The sequence below is a fragment of the Tachypleus tridentatus genome, unplaced genomic scaffold (assembly GCF_004210375.1).
Source record: "Tachypleus tridentatus isolate NWPU-2018 unplaced genomic scaffold, ASM421037v1 Hic_cluster_2, whole genome shotgun sequence".
Taxonomy (NCBI): domain Eukaryota; kingdom Metazoa; phylum Arthropoda; class Merostomata; order Xiphosura; family Limulidae; genus Tachypleus; species Tachypleus tridentatus.
This window is the reverse complement of record NW_027467782.1, coordinates 21047137-21072707: the sequence shown is the minus strand read 5'-3', so window position 1 is coordinate 21072707 and position 25571 is coordinate 21047137. Positions and strand designations below refer to the sequence as shown.

Genomic DNA, 25571 nt, shown 5'->3' with positions numbered 1-25571 from the left:
GTTTCTGGTCTTGTATCTGAATTTGTTTTAATGAAAAAATATTTAGTATTATAAAAAATAGTTTTTCATAGTTTAAAACTTTCACATGAAGAGTCACTAAAGCAATTAAGTTAAAAGGAAAAGTACTTGTCCTATTAAGTACTCTTCATGATTTACCAGCTGCTGGAAAAGCCTTTTTCCTGATTACGATAGAGCCACAATTCAAAATGAAAGGACATGCACTTATTTCACCATTGCCTTTTAAAGTTTAAAAAATCGTAAATTTACAATTTATGTTGTCCCTACTTATGAGTTATATACTAATAATTTCATTTTAAAACGTTGTCCAAATCTACTTACATTGAACATAACATTTGTAATAATATTGCAGATACTACTTATAATTAGCATGAACAATTATGTAACTAACTCATTTTTGTATTAACACTCACAGCTGGAATTAGGCTTAGCCGCTACGGTAAATTCAAGGTACAGTATGTTACTTCAACGTACAAATATTGCACTGGTTACAATTTACATAATTCAGTATTTCAGTGCCTATGTATACAACAATAAAATTTAAAATTGTTTTACATTGATATATTTCATTCTTCTGATCAACTTTCTTTCCTGGTTCGTTTGGTTTTTCTTTGGAGACATCACTTCACTAAAATACAACTATAAAAATTGTCAGTTTTCTGAGTAGTAAGCTATCTGTATGTGTTATCAAGCGACCTCTACAGTTTAGAACAAAGAGTACAACCGAATCTGCAAGAAAGTTCTCGTCATGTTAAGAAAATAAGAAAGCATACGTATGTTTATATTCTTATCTTTGTTAGTAGAACAGAACATTTTGTAATATCAGTAGTATTATTAGGTTAAAAGGTGAGAAATAGGACTTGATTGATATCATAATAGTTGTCTCCAGATCCTAAGATAAGTAATTAATATGATTTTAATCTGTAATTTTTGATATTGCATTAGTTTTAGAACTAGCGCTCATACCCACGAAATGTGTAAAGCTAAAATTCAATGTCGGATGCTGATCAAACTCAAAATTGGTAGTAGAGGTAGTTGTAAGTTAATTATTGCAAATACAAATTAACGTTCTTCAAAGTGTGTATGAGACTGGGATAAATGGCTCATTTATTATCTGAGTTCACAATATTTTGTGACACAATAACTTGTAAGTTACTCAAAATTTCGAAAAGAAAGACTTGCATTCTCAAAGCAGTATATTTTAATTTGAGATTATAACATAGTTTAGTAACAAACTTTTCAAATATTTGTTGGACATCAGTTTGTTTGTTTGTTTAGAATTAAGCACAAAGCTGCACAATGGGCTATCTGTGCTCTGTCCACCATGGGCATCGAAACCCAGATTTTAGTGGTGTGAGTCTGCAGACATACTGCTGTGCCATTAGGTCTTGGACGTCAGTATGAGCAATTTTCTAACATCTAAATTGAATTTTATTAGGTGTCAGTTAAGTCCTCAAATGTTACCTAAGAGTATTAATAATAGACGTAATACACTTAGCAGATTAAGTAAAAAATATTTATTCTTAAAGCTTTTGTCTTTGATTGATAATATAGTACCAAAGAAACTGCTGTTGTGGCATATAATGCAACTCATTAAGGATATTCATTTGAAGCATTTTTTTGAAATTTCATACACACACATATATATTCTTGTGGGATCACTGACCATTAACAGGGAGCCAAAGGGTCTGATATTACTGAAGATGAAAACATTTTTAAATTGTTCAGTTACTTATTTTGCTTATGCTTGTGATTTTTTTGGATAAAATACAAATAATTTTCACAATAAAATGTTATCACCTAAATTTCAAATATTTGCACATTTTATAGAAATGTAATATAAAAACATTTTCACCATTTCAGTGTTAATTTGATAAAAAATACGTATATACTGAATATAATTTATATATGTATATATACAGTCATAAACTATCGCAGTTTATAAAATAATTTTTAAAAATATTTTAAGTGTAATATTTTTATCATTTGAGTTATCTATGATTACACAAGATAACATCTACACTCTCACATAATTTTGAAAGGTATTTTTTTAAAGCATTTAATTATTTTCCTATTGTAAATAATATGATATGATGATGGATTTTTAATGAATCTTTGTAGGCATTGGAGCCTTTTTAACAATAAAATATTGTTTTTACTGCATAATGCTCCTGTCTTACTGGTAAATATCAATTATTCTCTTTGAAATGAAACATCTGTTTTCAATTCCCTAACTTTAAACTTCATACAACGTTTGAACCACTTACTTAATCAAATGAAATTCTGGTTCTTATTCCATAGTATCAATTATTATTTGTATCTTGATAAAATTATTGCAAATATTAACAACAAAGGCACCACATATAAATATACTCTTCAAAAAAAGAAAGGCAAAAGGGATATTTTTGTTATTTTAAAGAGAAATACATGTAACAACGTTACAAGCTCAGAGTATGTGATGTTACACGTGTTAACTGATTGTCACACCAAAATGACAATAAAAGTTGTGCACTTTGAAAACGGAGGAAAACATCGGATTTTTCGCCAAAACGCATGCGTATCCAATAAATTTGTTTGAGAGATCTGCAAAAAACGGCTCGTTTGGGTTGAGAAAATATTTTACATAGAAGAGCGAACAACGTTTCGACCTTCTTCGGTCATCGTCAGGTTCAAAAAGAAAGAGGTAACTGACCGGAAGCTGACCACATGTTTGAAAGGGGTTGTATAACTGAGTGTCGGAATGTAGAGGGCGGTATTAGATGTTTGAATATATAATTTATTTATTTTATTATATTAATATAACACCATCACAAGGCTATGGAATCGTCACCAACAACATGGATCAACTCGTGACCCTCCACGATCTGGCAGACCTCGTGTGACCACGCCCGCACAGGATCACTACATCCGGTTACGTCACCTTCGGGATAGGACCACCACTGTGACGTCTACTGCTTCAACAGACCTTTTGCACATTCGAGGGAATCTTACGGCTCAACGATACGTCGACGAGATTCTAAGACCCCATGTGTAATCCATCATGGTGAACTTCAATGACGTTTTTCAACATGACAACGCCCGTCCTCACACATCCCGACTCACCACTGTCTTCTTGAGACACCACAACATCAACGTTCTTTCCTGGCCCTCCAGATCACCACATTTAAGCCCCATCGAACATCTTTGGGACGAGTTGGACCGACGTCTGCGACGGCGACAACCTCAACCGCAGACTCTACCTCAGCTTGCAGGAGCTTTGGACAGCCATTCCACAGGATGTGATTTGTCATCTCATCGCTTCCATGGGCAGAAGATGCCAAGCAGTTATTGATGCTTACGGGGGCATACTCGTTATTGACGTTGAGTGACGTTAAACTTCAACTAGTGAGCGTGGACTTCGCCTTTGCAGACTTTGGATGTTCAGCAGTGTTGTACAAAGTTTCACACATGTCACACAGAACTACCCGGAATAAACTTGTTAACAATATGTCTCATATTCTGCCTATTGCGTTTCTTTTTTTGAAGACTATATGTTTTGAATCCCATTGGAAAATAATGGTGGTGTAAAGGTTTAAAATTATTTAAGTATGATTATTTACACATATTGAAAAACCTTTAGTAGTCTAATGTATTTGATTGAGGTGAAACAAGCTAAAAGAATTAGGAATCGTTTTTTTTAGAGAAATTTATAATTTGAAAACAAGAAGGCTATTTTAACCTTGATATAAAATTTTGATGTGGGCTACCATTGCATTTAATAGCTTATAAGTCTCACTGGCATACAACAACTACAGTAGTGGTTGGAATACTAGTTTGTTATAACAACAGTTTTTATGATATGAAGTTTGTGAATGCTAACTTAGAAAAGGTATTCACTCCATAACAACTGTTATACAAGTGTTCATTGTCTGTTCCCTAGTAGGACAGAGGTAAGTCTTTGAATTTATAATGCTAAAATCAGGGTTTTGATTCCCCTTGGTGGACACAGCAGATAGCCCGTTGTTGCTTTGCTATAACAAAACAAACGCATTCTGTCTGATATGTCTAGAATATTATCTACCATCCACTCACCATATTGTCTGACTGAAATTATATATGAATGAAATCATTAGATCATTAATGCATGTAATAAACCTTTGAAGTCCAAAGTACATGTAGTTTTTAAATTAATTAATGCATTCAGAGGGAGATTTTAAGTTTCTAACTTGTTATATTATATTCTTAAAGTTTATTTGCAATTTTTCTCTATTTTGTTTCACACAACTATTTAAAAGTTATTATATTTTATTAGAATATCTCTCCTTTATGATTGAACCTTTTTACATTTATTACTCATGTAAAATAATAACATTTGGTCAATATAGAATCTCGTAAAGCTGAAAAAATATATATCTGAGACAGCTCATATCATTATGTTTTCATCATCAACTTTGAGGGTTATTTTTAGGAGTCACAGGACGATGAAAAAATTCCGTACATATAAAAAATTTGCTAATGTGTTCATGGTCTATGTAGCAGTGGTAGTGGATTTATCAAGTGGAAGCTGACGTATGCACTCCATAGAGAGTCATTGTGTGGGTTTTCTGTACATTAAAACACAGCTGGCTACAGTACAATGTTTTATCACATTAGACAGGACTTAGTGTACAAACAGTACTGGTATGTATTTTTTTTTCTGGTCACAATCAGCTACGTTTTTTGAGTGGTTGTGATACATGCTTTGTTAAATAGTGGGGTTTAACTACATTGCTTTAGTGATTATGTTGTGAATTTTATTTCCTGAAGAAAGGTAATTATAGCCTTTAGGTGTTAATTATCATCCCAATCTGGTAAAACATAACTGGAGTAATCATGTTGTATATTTTGCTTTTTAGTGATGTATGAGTTTAGTGCGTTATGTAATCATGGTATTTGATTTTTGTCCTGTTGAGATGTAAATCCAGTGTTTTGGTATCATGAAAATTATAGTCAAAAATAATAATATCTAGATATTTTCAAACATTTGTTAACTTTTCATAAGTCTATACAATCGCTGTCTTCAGCGATATTTACTCGTGAAAAACTTTAAAGGAACTCAACATTAACAGTTTTTATGCCCCTGTAAAAATGTTTCTTGTGCATAACATCAGGGTCATAAAAGCAAGAATTTGTTTATCCTTTTTAATACTACTAAAATATTAGTGTATAAACATTTGATCATTTTTTAGGTTTCGTAATGTCATTAAAACTTTTAATTACTTTTCCATTATTTACAATTTGTTACCCTCTTATAAGTTACAAAAAAAAACAATGTGCTCATTACCTTTGAAGGAATTGCAAAATGACAGGGTTTATAATTTTGTTGTTTTCTGACAATAATTACATTTGCTTAGGCTGCAAGCTAAGAAGTGATGCATTAAATTAATCTTGATTCTCCTTTATTATGTTTATAAAGAATACTTGATTATGAGTTCCAATAAAAATTGCCAGGTTTATCAGCAGCTTTATTTAAAACCTCCAGATACCTACCTTGTAGCTTAATATTGGAAAATGTCACTACCACAGCAGCTTCTTGGATATAAAACATGGAAATTATCAGTCAGGTCTTCAAAGAAATCTATGCAGTCTTGATAACATTCTGTAAGCCCTGACATAATGTGATTGGGATTAACTTGTTGCCACTTGCTGGTAATATCAACAGCAGGTTACCACAGAGTTGTATTGTTCTTAGTATACATATACAGTAAATGCCATTGAAATAATGGACTTTGTGTAATTTCAGATTACTGTACCTATTTGAGCAGCTGTTTTATACAGGGTGAAATTCTAATGCAGGGTTAAGAATGTAAAAGAACAGACCAACATTTACTATTATGTAGTATATATAGCTGCAAATCTACAATATGACTTAAATGAGTCTTACATATTATAAATGATCGAATCTGATTGTAAGCACTTGCCTGTAATGGCAAATTCATTGCTTCTGACTTTAACCCTCTGTTCCTGGAAACATTTCTTGAGACGTCTCTGAACTAAGTAGTTCAGAAATAGTAGATATTTTATTTTTACCTAAAAACATTGAATGAATTTTTATTTCTTAAAAAGTTATAGAAGTTGCTATTTAAGAGATGTTTTCTTGTAGGAAAGACAAATAAAAAGTTCACTAACATAAGTTTCAGTATTAAATGATAAAGAGAAAAAACAAAGAAACATGCAAATCAGGTACATATTGTAATGATGTAAGGAAAACACTAGGAAAAAAAATCAATTAAAACAAACAAAATATAGGAGTTTGAGAGTGTTTATAAGAGGATAACTTATTGTTTAATTTTAAAAGTATAATAAAGAGAACAGACAACTAATATTCATCACTGGTACAACTCACTTACCATTTCAAACAATACAATAGTCTTCTTCCACTAGATGGTTCGTGTTTAACCTTCCAGTCCTCTTTACCTCAAAATTAATATCTGTAATGTTAAACATCTTTTTTCTTGATCATTTAATGGGAGTGTGTACAAAGAGAGCATACTCATATCAAGAATTTCAACTTACATTCTTAGTCCAGTGTATAATGTCACTCCATGACCTTTGTTCACTGACAGCATTTGTCATGAAACATTGGTCAGACTTGCGGGGGTCAATTATCTGTTATAGCCGTTCGGTTACTCCCGAAGGACAAGGCGCTGAGGTCATGGTAGCATTGTAAAACTGGATCAAGTAATAGACAATTTACCGACTTTGTTCGGTGAAGTACTCGTGTAATGTGCGTTCTGATTACTGATTTACAGCATATAATGTTCATTTCACAACGTTCACACAATGTTACATAACAACGTTGATTATTCGCTATGAAGTGACTGCATTTTGACGATTTCATAACAGCGTTATGGTATAACGTGACCAAATCACAACCAAATTGTGGCGACACATGACGTTGCAACTCTCATATATGGGACACTGGACATTACTTGGTTAAGAGGGGAAAACATTTCATTCTGAAATTCATTCCTAATTATGTAACATCAATTTGGCGCCTCACCCCCATCATGAACGGTGGAACTTTCTATTTAAAACACTAATAAAAAGTATTTTAATTAGTAAAGAAAAATCCTACCAGGAATAATATATTTTTGTGTGATAATCCTCCATATGAAACAAGCATCTCAACGTTACTTGTTTCAGATTACCCTTAGTAACTACAAGTACTTCTCATTACTTTCGCCCGGCATGGCCATGTGGTTAAAGCACTCGACTCGTAATCCAAGGGTCGCGGGTTAAAATCCTCGTCGCACCAAACATGCTCCCTCTTTTAGAAGTGGGTGCGTTTTAACGTAACGGTCAATCCCACTATTCGTTGTTAAAAGAGTAACGCAAGAAATTAGCGGTAGGTAGTGATGATCAGCTGTCCTCCACCTACTCTTACATTACTAAATTAGGGACGACAAGCGTAGATAGCCCTCGAATAGCCTCAAGCGAAACAAAAACAAATATTGATTTTAATACTTGGATTTTGTATAATTATAGTATATATGTCGATGTGTTTCTTAGTGAATACCTGGATTTGGTATGATTATAGTTATGTCGATGTGTCAGTGAATACCTGATATGGTATGTGGATTTGGTATGATTATGTTATGCATTTTTAGTGAATACCTGGATTTGGTATGATTATGTTGATGTGTTTTTCAGTGAATAGCTGGATATGGTATGATTATGTTGATGTGTTTCTTAATGAATACCTGGATTTGGTATAATTATGTTGATGTGTTTCTTAATGAATACCTGGATTTGGTATAATTATGTTGATGTGTTTCTTAATGAATACCTGGATTTGGTATAATTATGTTGATGTGTTTCTTAACGAATACCTGGATTTGGTATAATTATATTGATGTGTTTCTTAACGAATACCTGGATTTGGTATAATTATATTGATGTGTTTCTTAATGAATACCTGGATTTGGTATAATTATATTGATGTGTTTCTTAATGAATACCTGGATTTGGTATAATTATATTGATGTGTTTCTTAATGAATACCTGGATTTGGTATAATTATATTGATGTGTTTCTTAATGAATACCTGGATTTGGTATAATTATGTTGATGTGTTTCTTAATGAATATCTGGATTTGGTATGATTATGGTATATATGTCGATGTATTTCTTAGTGAATCGTTTCGGTAATCCAATTAGGTATTTGCTTATGTATTTGACATAATAATTGCAGGATGACAAAAGTGAAGTTATTTATTTCTAAAATTTTAATGTATTTGTTTGTTTGACATTATGCCTTTTTTATAAAGTGTCCATTATTACTATTTTTTGCATCGATGTTTTTTTAAAAAAAATTGAAAATTGGGGTTTCGTCTTATATCTTTATAGAATTGCTTTGTTTTTCTTTAGTAAATGTAAGAATCAATATCTTGGTATAATAATTTTTAGCCATCAAAATACTTTGATTTTACGAATTCATGTTCATTCCAACATAAATCTATTTATTGAATATTATTTGTGTTACATTAACATGAATAGTACATAGTATTTCTGTAAATATTGCAATATTTTTGAAGTTTGATTTAGTTATTAATATTTTAACTTCAACTGCATCATAATACAATTTTATATAAACTCGTTTTATAGTATTCGTCTGTATTTGGAAAGATTATGGAAACAATATATATTTACATAAGTATAATATAAATGGTAAAACAACATGCGGAAACTAAAATGTCTTTATAGTTTTTCTTATATGAATGAAAGCAGCGAGAAAAAACTTAATGACATTGGTTCACTTCATTATATTTACGTACAAAATTATACGTACGTATTATAATGTATACCTGACGAGCCTCTGTATTATTTTGCGTTGTTGTTTTTGATTAAGCACAAAGCTACAATGGGCTGTCTGTGGTTTGCCCACCACGAGTATCGAAACCCGGTTTTTAGCGTTTTAAGTCCGCAGACATACCGTTGAGTTACTGGGGAGGCGTTTATTTTTTATTTTTTGTGATGTTGTACAAGTTCAAATAGCTGGAACTTTTAATTTTAATTTAAAAGTTAATTTAATATGAATGTGTATCAAATTTATAATAATTGCCAACAAGATCCATATACACAAACAATATTAAGTCCTCTATCTGGCATGTTAATAACTTTCAAGTTGATATAGATGCAGTTCACTTAACGAGTAAGATAGCTAACTCTTTTATTCGCTGGACTCACGCCGTTTACAAGCTGACTTTTAACCGCGGAAAATATCTAACGTCCTCGTAAAAATACTATCGTCTAAAGTTAAATGGTTTGTAGTGTTCGACATCTATGAACGTTCTTGGTCAAATATAGGTAGTTCTTTTTCGATTAATAAGCGTTTATCACAGTTATCAGTTCTGAGGTTTATAGTATACTAACTGTTGCAAACTAACAATATATGCTATTTCTCAGCGAGTTTGATGACTATCTTTTATAATCATTTGACAAGGTTCTAGAAATTTCAGTTGGCAACAATACTGGCAGTCACTAGAATTTGAATACACATATCTGCAATTGATGATTCTTTACTCTAAAATCTTCTACAAATTTATAAAATAGAGGAGAATTTCGCAATACATATTTAACAGAAGAAGTGGCGTACATTTCTAAATATTAATATATATTTAACTAAAACAATCGTTCATATTAAAATAAATATATGTTAATGAAATGCCGTTACAATCGAAACTACGTGAACTAAACCCAGGGTTTGTTTGCTTGTTTTTGAATTTCGCACAAAGCTACTCGAGCTAATCTGTGCTAGCTGTTCCTAACTTAGCAGTGTAAGACTGGAGAGAAGATAGCTAGTCATCACCGCCAACTCTTGGGCTACTCTTTTACCAACGAATAGTGGGATTGACCGTCATATTATAATCTGGATTCGAGCCCACGACCCTCAGATTAAGAGTCGAGTGCCTTATTCACCTGGCCATGCCGGGCCCAGATTTTGGAGATGACAATGTTTAAGGTACTAGAAAATATTGTTTCCAATTTTTATGGGCTTTTTGAGTTCTTCTTTATTCATCATCTAGTAACCCAAAGAAAATAAAAGAAATCTGTAACATTAAATAGTTGGTCAAAATCATAAATTTGGCCAAGGAGAACAACATTATTCACACACTCAAATAATCTTGGTTACAAAATAATAAGTTTAAAATGACTTAAAGACTTTATAAATATTTCACCTCTGGAAATATGTACGTAGTGCTGTGGCGACATGTAACTGATAAGTAAATAAATATTTATATAAACAATCCAGTTATGTTGCGTGTATAAAACATTTTAATATACAATGTTTGGGAGTAAAAAACAACTTAATCCTTATCGTGATAGTAACACATATTTTGTGTTAACAGATTGCATAGTGTTATGGAAGAAGAAATAGTATCTGACCCTTCAAGTCACGCACAACACGACCAAAACACCTATAATATTTTAATGCATAGTGTTATTTAATCAACATCAATAATTCTTTGAATAAATACGAAATGTCCAAATTATCTTAAGAAAAATGCGTGGAAAATTATTTTTAGACAAGAAAAAAAAAGTTTGTTTTTTTCTAATGTACAAATGCCGACGTTCAGAAGGGGTGTATTGAAATCAATGGGTATTTCGGAAATTACGGAATTAGCTAGCAAGCACATTTAAGCCCTCCTGGTGGCACAGCAGAATGTCTGTGGACTGACAACGCTAGAAACCCGTGGTGATTTGGTGAGCAGTACACAGATAGCCCATTATGTAGCTTTGTACTTAACTTCTATCAAGTTAAAATCACACCTTTTATTATTATTGTATGTGAGAGGGTGTAGAGGGTGTGGACAAATAAAATAAAATAGCATTAACCGATTGTGAAGTATGACTAAACGTTCAGTACTGAAACGTTAATGACAGAAACTGGTATGTTGTTAGAGTAATAAAACAAAGAATAAAGTAGACCTTTTCATCAATTTTTTTATCAATGTTATACTACATTGTTCTATTCTGAAATATTGAATTGCGGTTGCTTAGCAAAATAGAACGTTTTTAACCGTTGTGGGAGAATCATTTAAACGTAAGTACTCTTAGTTATCTATAACAACATAAATTCGAGAAATTCAGAAAACTGTTGGTAATATCAAAAGCTTTACCATCCTTTTTACGTTTTTGAAAATCCAAAACTTTTATTAAGCTTTTGTGTTTTTAATTTAGTGATTTATTGAGTTTTAAGTTTACGCTCTTCCAAACATTAGGCTTAAGATGGCTGGTGTGATAAGAAAGAAGCTTAAGAAGTGGTCTACAAAAGGTTCCATCAAAAATTGTAATGTAAGTATGTGTGATTCACATAATTATGTTTGATTTATATTAATTTGAAAAAAGTAGGCCACTATGTTTCACCAACACATTTTTCATTTAACTGTAATGGTATGAATTAACAGTGAATTTTTATTATGCATAAAAAGCGCTTCGTACGTTATAAATGATGCATCAAACAATCAAACTGCTTTCTGGAACACGTTCTCATTCTGCGGTAAGCTACAGCTACTTCTCTGTAGGTAGGAATTTTATATCAACTGCAGAAATTCGTGCTTATCGTGTATGAATTAGCTTATCATTTATCCATGAAAAAAATTTTAAGTAAATCTGGTGCTGCAAAGGAGAATTTGTTGAATCAAAAGCAAGAAATCAAACGAAAGTACAAAAACGCTTTGGAATCGGAACATTCTCAATTACCATTTTGCCTACTCTCCAATGCAGCTTTATCGAACGAGGTGTTTGTTCCTGGCAAACTGAAGAGACACTTGGAAACAAAGCATTAATCTGTGAAGGATAAACCAAAAGATTACTTCAAGAATCTCGCGGCTCAACAACATGAGCGATCAAGGAAGCTTGTGAAACAGATGAAGCTGCCCGAAAAAGAATTGATTGCAAGTTGTTGTTCAATTGTTGGCAAAATGCAAGAAAGCGCATACGGAGGCCGAATCAGTCATTGTGCCAGCGTAAGCAATCATTGTTTGGCGGGCGCGAACCCGCGACCCTCGAATTACGAGTCGCGCGCCTTACGCGCTTGGCCATGTCGGGCCCACATGTTCTGAAAGAAAGTTGTTGTTTTGGAATTTCGCACAAAGCTACTCGAGGACTATCTGTGCTAGCCGTCCCTAATTTAGCAGTGTAAGACTAGAGGGAAGGCAGCTAGTCATCACCACCCACCGCCAACTCTTGGGCTACTCTTTTATCAACGAAAAGTGGGATTGACCGTCACATTATAACGCCCCCCACGGCTGGGAGGGCGAGGATGTTTGGCGCGAACCCGCGACCCTCAGATTACGAAGCGCACGCCTTAAAGCGCTAGGCCATGCCAGGCCCTGAAAGAAAGAAATCACAAATACACAGCGATTCTTAACGGACTTGTACATACTGTTCGAATTACCATTCTCCACTTTGCACATTTAATATAAAAATTGTCATCATACGAGCGTCACACTAGTGCTAATACTGTTCAGAAATCCTTTTTACGATATCGGCGAAACATCAAAACATTTTAGTCTAATAATAATTAAGTACGGGCATTCTACATTAATTTGGTCTCCATGAGGAAAGGGACTATTGGTCCCAATGGACGTCTACTCATGAACAGATTGCTCTAATACCTTTTTAGATTTCCCTTGCACTAACTAAATTCGTCAGCGTATAGAATTGCTCTTTGTCTCTAATATCAATACTTGTGACGTGTTCGAAACAGCAAGGAAGAGAAATATCACATTTTAAGGTAACTTTTATTTTTTCCAACTTCCTGGAATTTTTCCCTTTAGCTTTAGGAACGGATAAAGAAATATTGAGAGGATCCGACGTCAGTAGGTCGACTTGTTCGTGAAACTGTCTGGCAGCTGTTTTGTTTTCGAAACTGAAACCACCCATTTGGCTGTGATCGGTGGAAAGGAACATGGTGTGAAAAGTATTATCTTGGGCCTCGTAGTTCGTCAAACTGTCAATGATATCATGTCAAAGAATGAAACCTGTGCCTTTTTCGGCGAGGACCAGTTTTAGTCTTCCTTTAGTTCGTGCTCTCGTTTCTCCTTTATCAAACAGCAGGACAGGGATACCTGTCAGGGCTAACTGCCATTCTTCCTCTGGCTTTCTGAAAAACAGATTGGCCAGACACTGGAACACAAACACAAATGTTTTGTGGCTACGAAAAACCGTTTCGACTTGGGCTATGTCAATTCGCTGCATATGTTATTTCATTCATCTTCTAAATCTTGTCGAAAATCCGCATCGTCGAAAGAACCGCAACTGATACTTTTATCTGTGTCCTCTACATTAATTCGGCCCAGGGTATCATATTTTTCTGTCAGTTTTGTCCGGCTACCTTTTCTTTGGAAGATGGTTCGTGTGAAGCTTCTGAGTAGATGATATTATCTGAATAGTTCGTATCTGGAATATTGAAAGTTCTATTTTCTGAACACGATTCCACAAAGTCATCTTTTTCACAAGAAGTATGTTGAATATTTGACACATGATCAGACATTTCCATGTTTATGCCATTATTTGAAATCTTTTTTTCCTTTATGAATATTTAATGAATTAATTCTTTCTGTTGGTCCAAACTATGAAAGGTAGAGATCCTTCTATAAAAATCAAATATTTTACACAAAAACCTTGAAAGACATTGAGTGTATACCTTAATATCTGTATAATACTTCGTGTGGTAGATTTCTTCATGAACTTGTGACATAACCACCAAATAATACAAGATTGTTTTTTCTCCCTGTAAATAATAGAAAACGCTCAGTTAATAAATTTTATTTCTATTTTTACTAGATACACAAATTATTTATATACATTCGCATGAACGAGGTTTATGTGAACTTGTATGAAGCAACACTCTAGTAAAGTTAATTTTAAACAGAAATTTATTTTGTACCAACAATCTGAACAATATTATAAAATTTATTTCATTTCTGAATTATTTCATGTTATATCTCTGAAATCATTATCGACATTAAAAACTACGGAATTTTAACACTGACTTTCCGAAAAATAGGCTACTCTAATGTCTGTAATAAAATAGAGTATTTACGATTGAAATGAATACAATGTTACAACACTTTACACAGATACCGAAACATATGTGAAATCTTTTTATGGCTAGTCCTGTTTTTAATAACTATTTATTGTCCGTGATAACGAAAAATCCACTTGAAGTAAAAATGTATTATCAAGATGGCTGGTACGAGTATTGAAACTTTAAGTAAAGTAAAGTGAAGAACAACATTTCGACATTCTTATGTCATTTTCATGTCAACAAAGAGAAGTTGCAATGATTTTAATGTTGTATTCCTTTTATTGTAAATAAATGTTTATACAAAAATGACGTTTTTAGATTATTTAAAGGTGGGGTAATATTACAGGTATCATTCTCGAACTGATAACTCATTTTCAAAGTTATAACTGCAATGAAAGACTGTTCTACAACTTACACTCAGAGTTATAACTGCAAAGGCCTATTCTAAAATATTCTAATAATTAGCTCTCCAAAGTGGTATCTAATGGTCAGTGATACCGTGAAATATATTCTGAAGTTATTGTAGGTTTTTTCAGTAATGGCAAAAGATAAATATTATGAAGGCAAGAACCCTCTGTGATTCCCCCAGTAGCACAGTGGAATGTCGGCGGACTTATACCACAAGAAATCGGGCTTTGATACCCATGGTGGGCAGAACACAGATAACCCTTTGTGAATTTTTGTGTTTAATAACAAACAACAATGGCAACCCTTTGTAATAACCCAACATTTATTTTCGAATTGATGAACTGGAAATTCTAGGATAAGAAGGAATCCGTTTCCAGAAATACAGTATTAACCTAGTACGCTACTAATAACTTATTACGTTATTGAATTGCTCCGAAAAATTAAAGGTTACTAAAATAAATAACAAGGAATCCTTAATATCTACAACACTTGGACCACTTTTAGGCATGGATAATCTACTAGTCGATTTATTAGCTATATTTTTATGTATAGGCAATATCAAGCATACAACCCGATTCAACTTTATTACTCAGCACGTTATCTACTCGCCTACCCTCAAATAGAAATTCTTTTAGGCACGATTAGAGTAGATTCATCTATGAGACTTTGGACGTGATCAAATACGTCAGTCGAAAGGGTTTGACCTTCCGAGTTCAAAACTGCAATTAAATCTCAAATCCATCAAGAAATGACGAAGCTGTGAGCTAAACGTTTGTGCTTTTAAAAAACAACAACTTAGAGGTGTACTACGAACCGCTATGCCGCGGCTAAAAATAACAGTAAGAGCTAGTTAGTATTGACCCTACAATACTGATAAACAGTATGTTTTCAAGGCGATATCGGTACAAAGATATCAGAAAATAGTATTACGATTTTAAACAAAAGGTTAAAGAGCAAAAGGGAAATAAATCTTAATTATCTGTATCCAGATAATTATTCCTGTTATCGCTGATTAAACACGAAAAATAATTCACGTTAACTACTAGTTTTAGAGAAAAGTTTGGAACGAAGATTCGAATCTTTCACAATAGCGGTGTACGTGCGAGACAGGTTTCAAACGTTCAACGAGTTTTTTAACGTTATTAGAGCCAAATCAACTTTAGGGTTAACACCTATCTTCCAGTTCACGTCGTATTACCAAATAAGACGGAAACAACGTTTCCAATCCAAGCATGTACTTCCAAATATTTGTTTAATGTTCTTGTTCAGTTACTTACTCCTTATTCCGCCAGCCCTTATTTTTTTCACAGGTACAACTTAAATACCTTGATTGCATGACATTGAAGGTCTATTCGAATTTACAGCTCCCAGCCAAGTTTACAAAATTCTCTCTAAAATGTATATCATATAACGTGAATAGTTAGTTGCACGAAGTGAAGGCTTATATTAGCGTAAGTCTTCATGTTCTTATACTGTCCACTAGCGTGGGGGGCTCTCACTAACACAGAAGTAATCTTTCAGGCTCATCAAGATAAAAATGAGAGTTCGATAAGCGGTGGGCACAGTCAAATATAGTCCGTTATGTAGCTTTGCATTTAACAAGAGACAAGTGAGCACAACCGTTAGTCCAACTAATTTTATCATATTGAGCAATTATATATTTCTGCCTAAAACTAGCGGAAGTATTTTGAATTTCTTTTAAAGGGCCCTTCACGCGAAGCATCAAGTTTGACAGTGTAACCTGCATTCTTTAGCAATGTTTCAGCCCTTATAGATGCCATCTTTAAAAACTTTACTAACAGGAGCTAAGTGTACGATTTTTAACCCAAGATAACAAAATGTAGAAACTGAAAAGTACAGTTAACACATAATCGCTGCCTATATTTACTTTGTACAACCTCTAGAATGGCCTGAACGAGTCCGAAACGCTTGGAGACCAAAGTACGACAAAAAAAATAATAATAATAATCAATGAATGTAGTCATGCTTGATTGATTTTAATCCATAAATTTTAAACGATTATGTTATAACTTTTTTACGGTTTGTTTTACGTAATCAATGCCAGGGTAAAAATATTTCTTCCAATCTCAAAAATCCTGACTACTGTTAACACGCTACTAATAACCTACAATGTAAAATAAGACTTGTAACCATATAATAACAAAGTAATATTTGATTGGTGTTCCATGTAAACAGCTATACTGGGGAAACTTGTTACTAAAGAAATTTGAACTTAAAACAAATAAAAAGTCTCATAAAAGTAAAAACTATTATGAAATATATGTCGCCAGGAGACAACAGTTAAACTGTACTAGTTTTGTCTCAGCAATTTAGGTAATAGAAATATTTCGTGCACACTTGTACAAACAGATGCTATTGAAAACTATCTGAACAATTTGACACGTGAAGACTGCTTTTATGAAAGTCTTTTAAAATCCGACAAGTACAAGCGATTTATCTCCCATCAAGACTTAACCCAAGGGCATAAGGGTCAGTGAAATCTCATAGTCAAAAGGCGACGGAGTCTCAGCTCAGTGAGGGTCAAAGCTGTGTAGGGAACGGCCACTAAGAGAAATAATTTTGTTTGTTTCGGATATTTACAAGGGCTATCTGGGTTAGTAGTCCCTAATTTTAAAGTGGCTACAACAGCGCTGACATCCAGCCCTTGAGCCACTCTAATAATGTCATTTCAATGTCGCTCTTTTGACACAGACCCAAAGTGCGAGGCGCGATTTTAAGGCAACGTGTAAGACCTCCGATTCACAGTCCAGAACGCTGACCACTCACTGTCCAGTCAGTCACGTGATAAATTACTTTTGTTTTTTTTCACATATTACGTCTAAAGATTTAATTGCTTGCTTGTTTGGAATTAAACACAAAGCTACACAATGGGTATCGAAACCCGGTTTGTAGCGGTGCAAGTCCGCAGACATACCTGTGTGGCACTGGGAGGGACGTGTAAAGAGAAACAAAACTAAGACACTTAGCACGTTTTCAGCAAAAGCTCGTTTCTCAAACACAACAAAAGTAATCAACTTAAGTATAATGTATCTTTTATTGATTTCAATGCTGCAAGTGATAACAATTCTGATAGCACATATAAGGTAAAATTCGAATTTTAAAAACCTTCGACAGCATACAAATAGCCCTTCACGAAACATCGCGTTTAACAACAAACAAACAACTTACTCCATTCACTTTATAAAAAAGTTCCACAGTGGGACAGAAATAAGTGTATCGATTTTCAACACGGTTGATACCCCCGCTGAATATGCTCTACAATAAACATATAAATCATAATAAACAAACACTTCATAATATTCAAGATATAAAACACTCGTTAATAAGTGGCCTTGACGTTAAGCTTTAACTTTTAGGTAGAAAAATAGAAAACTTCAACGAAATATTGGTTTTTGTTTTCTTTTTCGAATTTCGCGCACATTTACACGAGGGCTAACTGTATTAGCCGTCCCTAATTTAGCAATGTAAGAATAGAAGGAAGGCAGTTTGTTTTCACCACTGACCGCCAACTCTTGGGCTACTCTTTTACCAACGAATTGTGGGTTTGATCGGGACACTATAATGGCCCTACGGCTGAAAGGACGAGCATGTTTGGTGAGACGGAAATTCGAACCCGCGATCCTCGCATTACAAGTTAAGCGCCTTAACCACCTGGCCATGCAGCGCCAGAAGAATAGTAAACTTCAAGGAAATATTGGTTTTTTGTTTAGTTTTTGAATTTCATGCACAGCTACACGAGGGCTATTTGTTCTAGCCGTCCCTAATTTAGCAGTGTAAAACTAAAAGGAAGACAGCTAGTCATCACCACCAACTCTTGGGCTACTCTTTTATCAACAAATAGTGTGATTGACCATGACATTATAACGCTCCCACGACTAAAATGGCGAGCATGTTTGGTGCGACGGGTATTCGAACCCGCAAGTCTCAGATTACGATTCGAGCGCTTTAACCACCTGGCCATGCTGGGCCCCGAAACATTGGACATCCGCCACCTTCATCCAAGCCATTCTTACCAAAAAAGCATCCACAACTAGAAACAAATTTCAAAGACATGTTCATGCAGAATACACAAGTCGAGAAGCTATTTAAGTCAATAGACAAATTTACACAGACACTCCATACAAAGAAGGATATAATGAAAACTCAATCATCACAAACGCACTTTTAAACATCAACTGATTTCTTCCAAACAAGCATGTTGAAACCTAGATATGTATTTCCAAGATAGCCTGGAGAACTAAGACAGACAAACAACCTGTTAGCGACTTTTGAAGATTTCGACACTCATTATCGAGTCAGTCTCATCACAGATATGGAACTGATGCTGTGTTCGACAGAATCTTCTATTACTGTCTCGTGTTCTCAACATTTTTACTCCTACAAAGAAAAAACAATCTTCGAAAAACGACGACCACGAGACGTTTTCAGACTCATTATCGACCCTTTTTAAAAATAGTCCATTATTCATTATGTATACTAATAATTTGTAATGTGCTGGTACGTGAACATATTACCACATGCTATTTATAAAATTATTGTACCTTTTAAAAAGTAATGGATTAATATGTTTCTAGTCTTATATTTTTGTGAGGTGATAAAACTGTATACTTTCCTTGTAAGTTTATTATGCAGCAGTTAGAAAATTGTGCACAATTACTATTTAATTATATGAATTTTACTAAGTAAGTGGTGTATTATATTCACACAAGTAAGCACCATTTCTCCAAGTTATATTAATAACCTTTTAGAAGTGTATGTAGCTGTAACATTCGCAATGTCCTAATAATATGATGTTAGTTTTGAATATGTAATACAACAGTTCTGCTTAGATTATATGCAGAAATTAATCTATTTTAGTAAATGTATGGTTTTAATCCTTACAATATTAATAACACAATGGATTATTTTGATCTATAAACCTTCTAACCATTACTGTGATCACACTTTGAAAGTTCCTTGGAAATAATATATTTCTAAAACTGTTATTTTAACTCTTCAGAATTTGTCGAATCTCCCCTTTAAATCAAAATGTACAGTTATTCAGTTACACATTTTTAACACTGAGTTATGCAACTATTTTTACTGGGACTGAAATAATTACAACTGAATACAAACCCTTATTGATGTAAGCTGTTTTTGGATGAATCAAATTACCAACACTACATTTTTTTTTTCTTTCCTTGGCAGGTCATAAAAGTATTAGATGTTTTTAATATTTAAAATTACTAAATTTTATAAATTGAATCATATTTTCAATACTTCAAGAATACCATTCTACAGACTGATTAATCTGCATACTTATTTTTAATCTACATCACGTATTCTATAAAATTGTTGTGATATTTATAATTTTTTGTACTAAAATGTAATTCCAATAAGTACTTATCTCCTTTTACACAGGTCTGAAATAACCAGGCAGTTAAGACCCTCAACTCGTAATTTGAAAGTTGCTAGTTCCAATCCCCATCACACCAAACATGCTCACCCTTTGGCTGTAGGGGACTTCTAATGTTACGGTCAATCCCAACATTCATTGGTAGAGAAGTAGCCCAAGAGTTGGCAGCGAGTGGTGATGACTAGCTGTCTTCCCTCTAGTCTTACACTGCTAAATTAAGGATGGCTAGTGGAGATAGACCTCATGTAGCTTTCACGAAATTATAAAACAAACAAACAATCCTTTTACATCAATAGATATTCTCATTCAATGCTGGCATCTATTTGTGAAACTTGTTTTCAAGCATGTCCTGAGTTACTGCCTCCTCTTGATTGCAAATTATTCATTAAAATTATCATGTGACAACCCTCCATCAGTAATAGTGCAAGGTATTCTCATTACGCTTATGACTTCCTCTGTTCAATTCTACCAGATATCACTTTAAGTTCTCTTAGAATCTGGAAGCATCAGGTTTTAATGAAAAGGTAAGATGGGAAGTGTGAAATTTGGTAAGAACCTTCCAGAAATACATTTACAGTTTAGGTGAATTACAACTTCCAATACAGTGCATTATGTCATATCAACATATAGCAAGAATCTTACATTGAATAGGTGGAAGAAACAGTTTTAGGGAAGGAAAGAAGCATCCTCCAAAGCCATCCAGAGGACACACCTGAAGACAAGAAAGTCAAATTTGGAAAACTGATGTGGGAGACTGAGCCAGGTATACATTTCACCCAGATAAGAAAGATGTGGTACTTATGGGAAAACTGGAATGTAATGAGGGCTATCAATCTTCATTAGAAGAAAAGTGAGGGCATAAAATACAGTGGAGAGTCTGAAGGAACAACAACACTTGAAACAGTGCAATGGATGACCACAAAGATCTATTTTCAAATGCAGACCGTAATGATTCACTCAATACAAGGCATGGTAGGGATGAAGAGCTATTCTATTCTTAACCATATATGTTTTGGTTTAGAATAATGGCTACTTTGATAATACTTTCACAGTTGACTAGATGCCCCCATTAGTTCTGTCAAGACAATATAAAATAAACTTAAAACAGATTTACCAGAGATCCATACAATGAAAAATAAACTTTGGAAGTACTGATGTGATTAATTATTATAGTTTACAAAAATAGAGGCATTCATGTAATCCACACCCTGCATACTGACACACTTGGTGATTTATTGAGATGGAAGATTAGTGTGAGAAAATATTACATTATAAAGAACATGGGGTTTACCAAACACAAGTTCTAACTTTTTGATAATCTATAATTAGTTCAGATGTTTACCACTTTGCAAAATAAAATTGACATGAGGAATGAAAATTAAAACAGACTCAAAAGGAAAAAAATATTAAAAAATGCACTGCAGACTCAACACATACCTAGATAAAAATTCTGCACTTTACAGGTCACAATTCTTTCGAAACAGAAACTAATTACATGATTTATGTTCTCCTTGTAGCTGGCCAATCAACTTAGATGGCAATAATCCAGAAGAACATATTACTTTTGTGCCATTAATGATACAAATTCACACTCAAGTTGATACCAGGTGAACTATCCCACGAAGCAGCAGGTACCAGCTGTCATGACTCATATTAGGTACAGCAACACCTAGAAGTCAACTAGCACATGCCCTAGTAAGAAGTTCTGAGCTAGAATCATAAAAATAACTCCAAATTTTATGTTTCATATTTATCAAGCCGAGGTACCTGTCCTTTATTTGTACATGAACTTAAACAAAACCTGGGGCTGGAAGATATGATAAATTAGAAAAATCTTGATTTTCATACAATTCATTTAGAACATTCATTTACTAGACTGTATAATGGTTATTATGACCCTGTAGAAAGAGGTAGTATCAATTGTAATGTCAGTAGGGGTGCATTCTGTTACCTGCTTTCAACACCCAGCTCATCACATCTTTCTGCAGTGTTTCACATGATTATTTAATAGAAAACCAATGGCTACAGAAGTGTCTTACAGATAGGTCAAAGTAAGAAATTATTACAACTCAAACAACAGCTTTTCATACCAGCCTTATGGTGGCTGTTGAAATAGAAACTTCATCTCAGTTTATGTATTATTGTAACAAAGGCAGTCATCTTTGTTCATTTAATTCCTCCAAAGAGAGCCCAGCACAGTCTCTGAGATGTATATATTAAATGTTTGTCTGCTTTAGGCACACTGTATGCATGCATATTAGAAAAATTATAAACGTGTCTTACTTTTTAGTTTAAGATCAAGACACCATCTACAAATATAATTAATGTTAACTTTATTAAAGTGTTCAATAACAGCAATAATGGGGGTGGAGGAGTTACGAACCCTACATTAATATGTCCCCTTTTCCAAATTATCTTCACATTTACTCTCATGAAGAAGGATAGTCATCTATTGAAAGCAGTGCTGTTTTTGGTCTTCTTTAAAAACATTTCACACAGTTTGGTTAAGATTGGTCCAGTGAAGATAATGTAACAAGAGAAAGACAGATATTTGTGTTTTATATATATATATACACGATATAGCAATGAGGTTTATGGTATCAGTATACCAACTAATTCTACTTTCAACAAATCAAGACAAAATTTAGCTATTTTCCTTCTTTTCTCAGACATAAATACTAGTTTCATTTCCAGAACACTGAGAACAGTTGTTATTCTATTTTCCAGGTGGGTGTCAATAGTACTTCAAGTCCACTGCCATGTTTGTTGATTTATGAAAGAAGGGTAAAATTAAGTACAATACAGCTTTATTATTGTTTGGTTACTCTGGTTGTTATCATCTATAATTTGATTAAACAACCTTTAAATACTTTTCATGAAGATAGGCAAAACAGCATGTATGCCGAAATACGTAAACAAAACTTTCCCAACAAGAGGCTCCTGAGTAATTGAAGTTTCACTTTACTGAATCAGGAAAATAATTTTAAAAAATTCTTGCAAGGTTTTTTTAACAGATGCCTAGAAATATCCACTTATCAACACTTGTTTCCAGTTCAGCATGTGAATGCTTTACTTGTGCATCAAATGCATTGATAAATATGTTTGTCTTTAAAAGTATTAAAGCTTATAAAGCAGTTAACTGTTTCTATTTGCAATAAATTCATTTTAAAACATTTTATCAATCAGATTTGTTTTGGAAATAATAAACACAAACACCACTTTCTTCTTTTCAAACAGAATAAGAACATGTAATTATTAGATTCATTATGTTTGACAATCAAACACATTCATTACCACCAGACATGAGAAGAGAGAAAAGAGTATTGTTTTCACCTGCTCTAGATCTCTCAGACCTATGGTGTTCAACATGGTCACCACTTGCCACATGCCAAAACAGCTATTGACCTGTGGTGAACTGGTGCTTTACTTCTACCACCTATTTTTCAGTATAATTAATTCTATTAATAAATAATTGAAAACATTACTATGTATTTTTACCCATCTGTAAAAACACAGTTAATTTTTTTGTCACATAGCAAAACTTTTAACACATTTTAAACAGTTTTGGTGACTATAAAATGCAGTTTTTCCAAATGGTGAAAATGTAAACACATTTTAAACAGTTTTGGTGACTATGAAATACATTTGGACACTGGTGTATTAGACCTAAAAGCACACCCACTCCCACAGCTTTTTAAAGAACCACAATTATTCCAATGTTCTGATTTCATTCCAGTTAGAAACTTACTTTTAAATAGTATATATAATCATTTAAATTGGTGTGTTGGACTAAGGATTCTTTTACAGTGGGTGTTTGCCACATTTTGGAGATAAATTCAAAATAAATGAACAGCATGCATTCCACTTATTTTAAAATATGTTCAAAACAAGTGAAACATGACAAATTCTTCACAATATATGTATCACAACTGGATCTAAATACTGTATGGTTCTCTTCTTCACAAAAATCCATTTTGGCCAAATTCAATTAGTTTAAAATGCAGTTGACAAGCCAAACTATTTTTCTCTATTTTAAATGATTCATTTCACATTTTCTAACTTCTCTCTGACTGAAAGTCTCTTTTCCTCGGTTTTACTTTTGGCTCACTTCCTACTCTGGAAGTATTGCAGAGTATTGAGGCATTCTAGAAATCTCTGTAGCCTTAATATCAATTACACAACTTTCAATAACCTTCTGCTTTCAACTTTCTTACTGTGAAACAAAACAGTCAAGAAATATTAACTCACAAAATAAATTACCACCACCTACATTAAACAGTGTATTCTATCTTATAACACTGAACTTATATTTTAGTCACTACACTACTTGCCATTGATTGAAAACACTTAAAGTTTGTTGTAATGCAGTTTTTGAAGAGGAGGAAGAGAAAGTGGACCAGTTTGAACAATTCTTGAATTTCAAAAGATAACTTAATTTTAGTGAAATACTTGATCAAAAACTTTGAATTTTTTGTATACAAAAAACTTGTAATATTTACAGAAAGCTAGTCAGATTTTGTGAAGATACACATATCATTTTAAAAGTTACAGTGTGGAAACTGATGATTATAAACAAAGTCACACAGACACACTCTGTAATGAAAGGGTTCATTTCTTTTGTTCTTATCCCACTCTTACATGACATTTTAAGAAAAGAAATGTAGTTCCTCTATCCAGTAAGTATTTATTGCACTGGCTACTGAACCTTACCCTTCCAAGAAGCCAACAGTTGTTAACTACTATTCACAGCAGTGGATATACTAATTAGACTCCTTACTGAAAACCTGTATGCATCTGTTCAATGCACTTTGTTTCACTGTTACTTTGTGTTGTATCTTACCACTTGTACTTGAATGAAAGGGAAAAGAAAGAGAGTAAGATATTTGGTGTAGACCGAAGATAGTTTAGAGACAGCAGAGTTGTTCTATAGTTCCTATAAAAAACAAAACATACCACTTTAAGCTTTGATGTTATGCTTATAATGCCAACAAACATCTCATCAGGGTCCTAGCAACATAAGAACTGGTAACTCCATTTTTCTCTCCGCATGTAAAATTCAAGTGATTTTCACCCAGTCATCTAAAGTAGGGGCATAGATCCTGGGGTGGATGAGTGGGATACACCTCCTTCATTTTAGGTGGGGGTATGGTGCATACAATCATCCCCCCCCCTACAGTTTGGTCTGTTGAATTGTTTTATTGCATCACAGGCTTACAAATTGTTTATTCTTGTGATTCTCATGTTCTTACCAATTAAAATACATAATTAGGCCTAGACGTAGGCTTTTTCAGTAGCCAAAATATACATCTTTAATATAGGCGTGCTTCTAAGCTTTTTCGATTTAGGTGATAGTTTGTAAGTATCAGTCAGTAGGCCTAAGTATAGATGCAAGGCTTGCAAGCACTATCACAGAATCTACCTACGTCTTGTACGTAGTGTAAGATTAAGTAACATTTTCATCACAACAGACTGAACAGAGCATGAAATTCAAAAATATCACTCCCAATCATAAACTCCTGTTATTTAGATCTGGTAAGCAATTTGTTGCTTGTAGCTGAATCAATCTAATGTGTATATTGTGCATGTCTATGTTGTTATGCATGTTTAGCCGGTTTTATTGTCGAACGCCTTACCTTATTCACCTTAGCAGCTTAAGCCGATGACCATAGTGTA

General features: G+C 33.5%; 1 protein-coding gene and 1 long non-coding RNA gene across 4 annotated transcripts in view; one reads left to right on the top strand and one right to left on the bottom strand.

Annotated features, from left to right (window-relative positions):
- LOC143242409 (uncharacterized) overlaps window positions 1-20123 on the bottom strand; it is a 343467-nt gene extending 323344 nt beyond the window's left edge. For all 3 annotated transcript variants that reach the window (XM_076485769.1, XM_076485768.1, XM_076485771.1), the window contains exons 1-4: window positions 19989-20123; window positions 17672-17758; window positions 13691-13777; window positions 5954-6029 (exon numbers count right to left, since the gene is read on the bottom strand). In XM_076485769.1, coding sequence (XP_076341884.1) covers window positions 5954-6029; window positions 13691-13777; window positions 17672-17758; window positions 19989-20033 — 295 coding nt within the window. In that variant the 5' untranslated portion in view covers window positions 20034-20123. The remainder of the gene's footprint in view (window positions 1-5953; window positions 6030-13690; window positions 13778-17671; window positions 17759-19988) is intronic.
- LOC143242413 (uncharacterized) lies at window positions 4594-20964 on the top strand. Its single transcript, XR_013022627.1, has 3 exons — window positions 4594-4807; window positions 11262-11334; window positions 19904-20964. It is a non-coding gene; the product is annotated as an uncharacterized LOC143242413 (long non-coding RNA).
- The last annotated feature ends 4607 nt before the right edge of the window (window positions 20965-25571 follow it).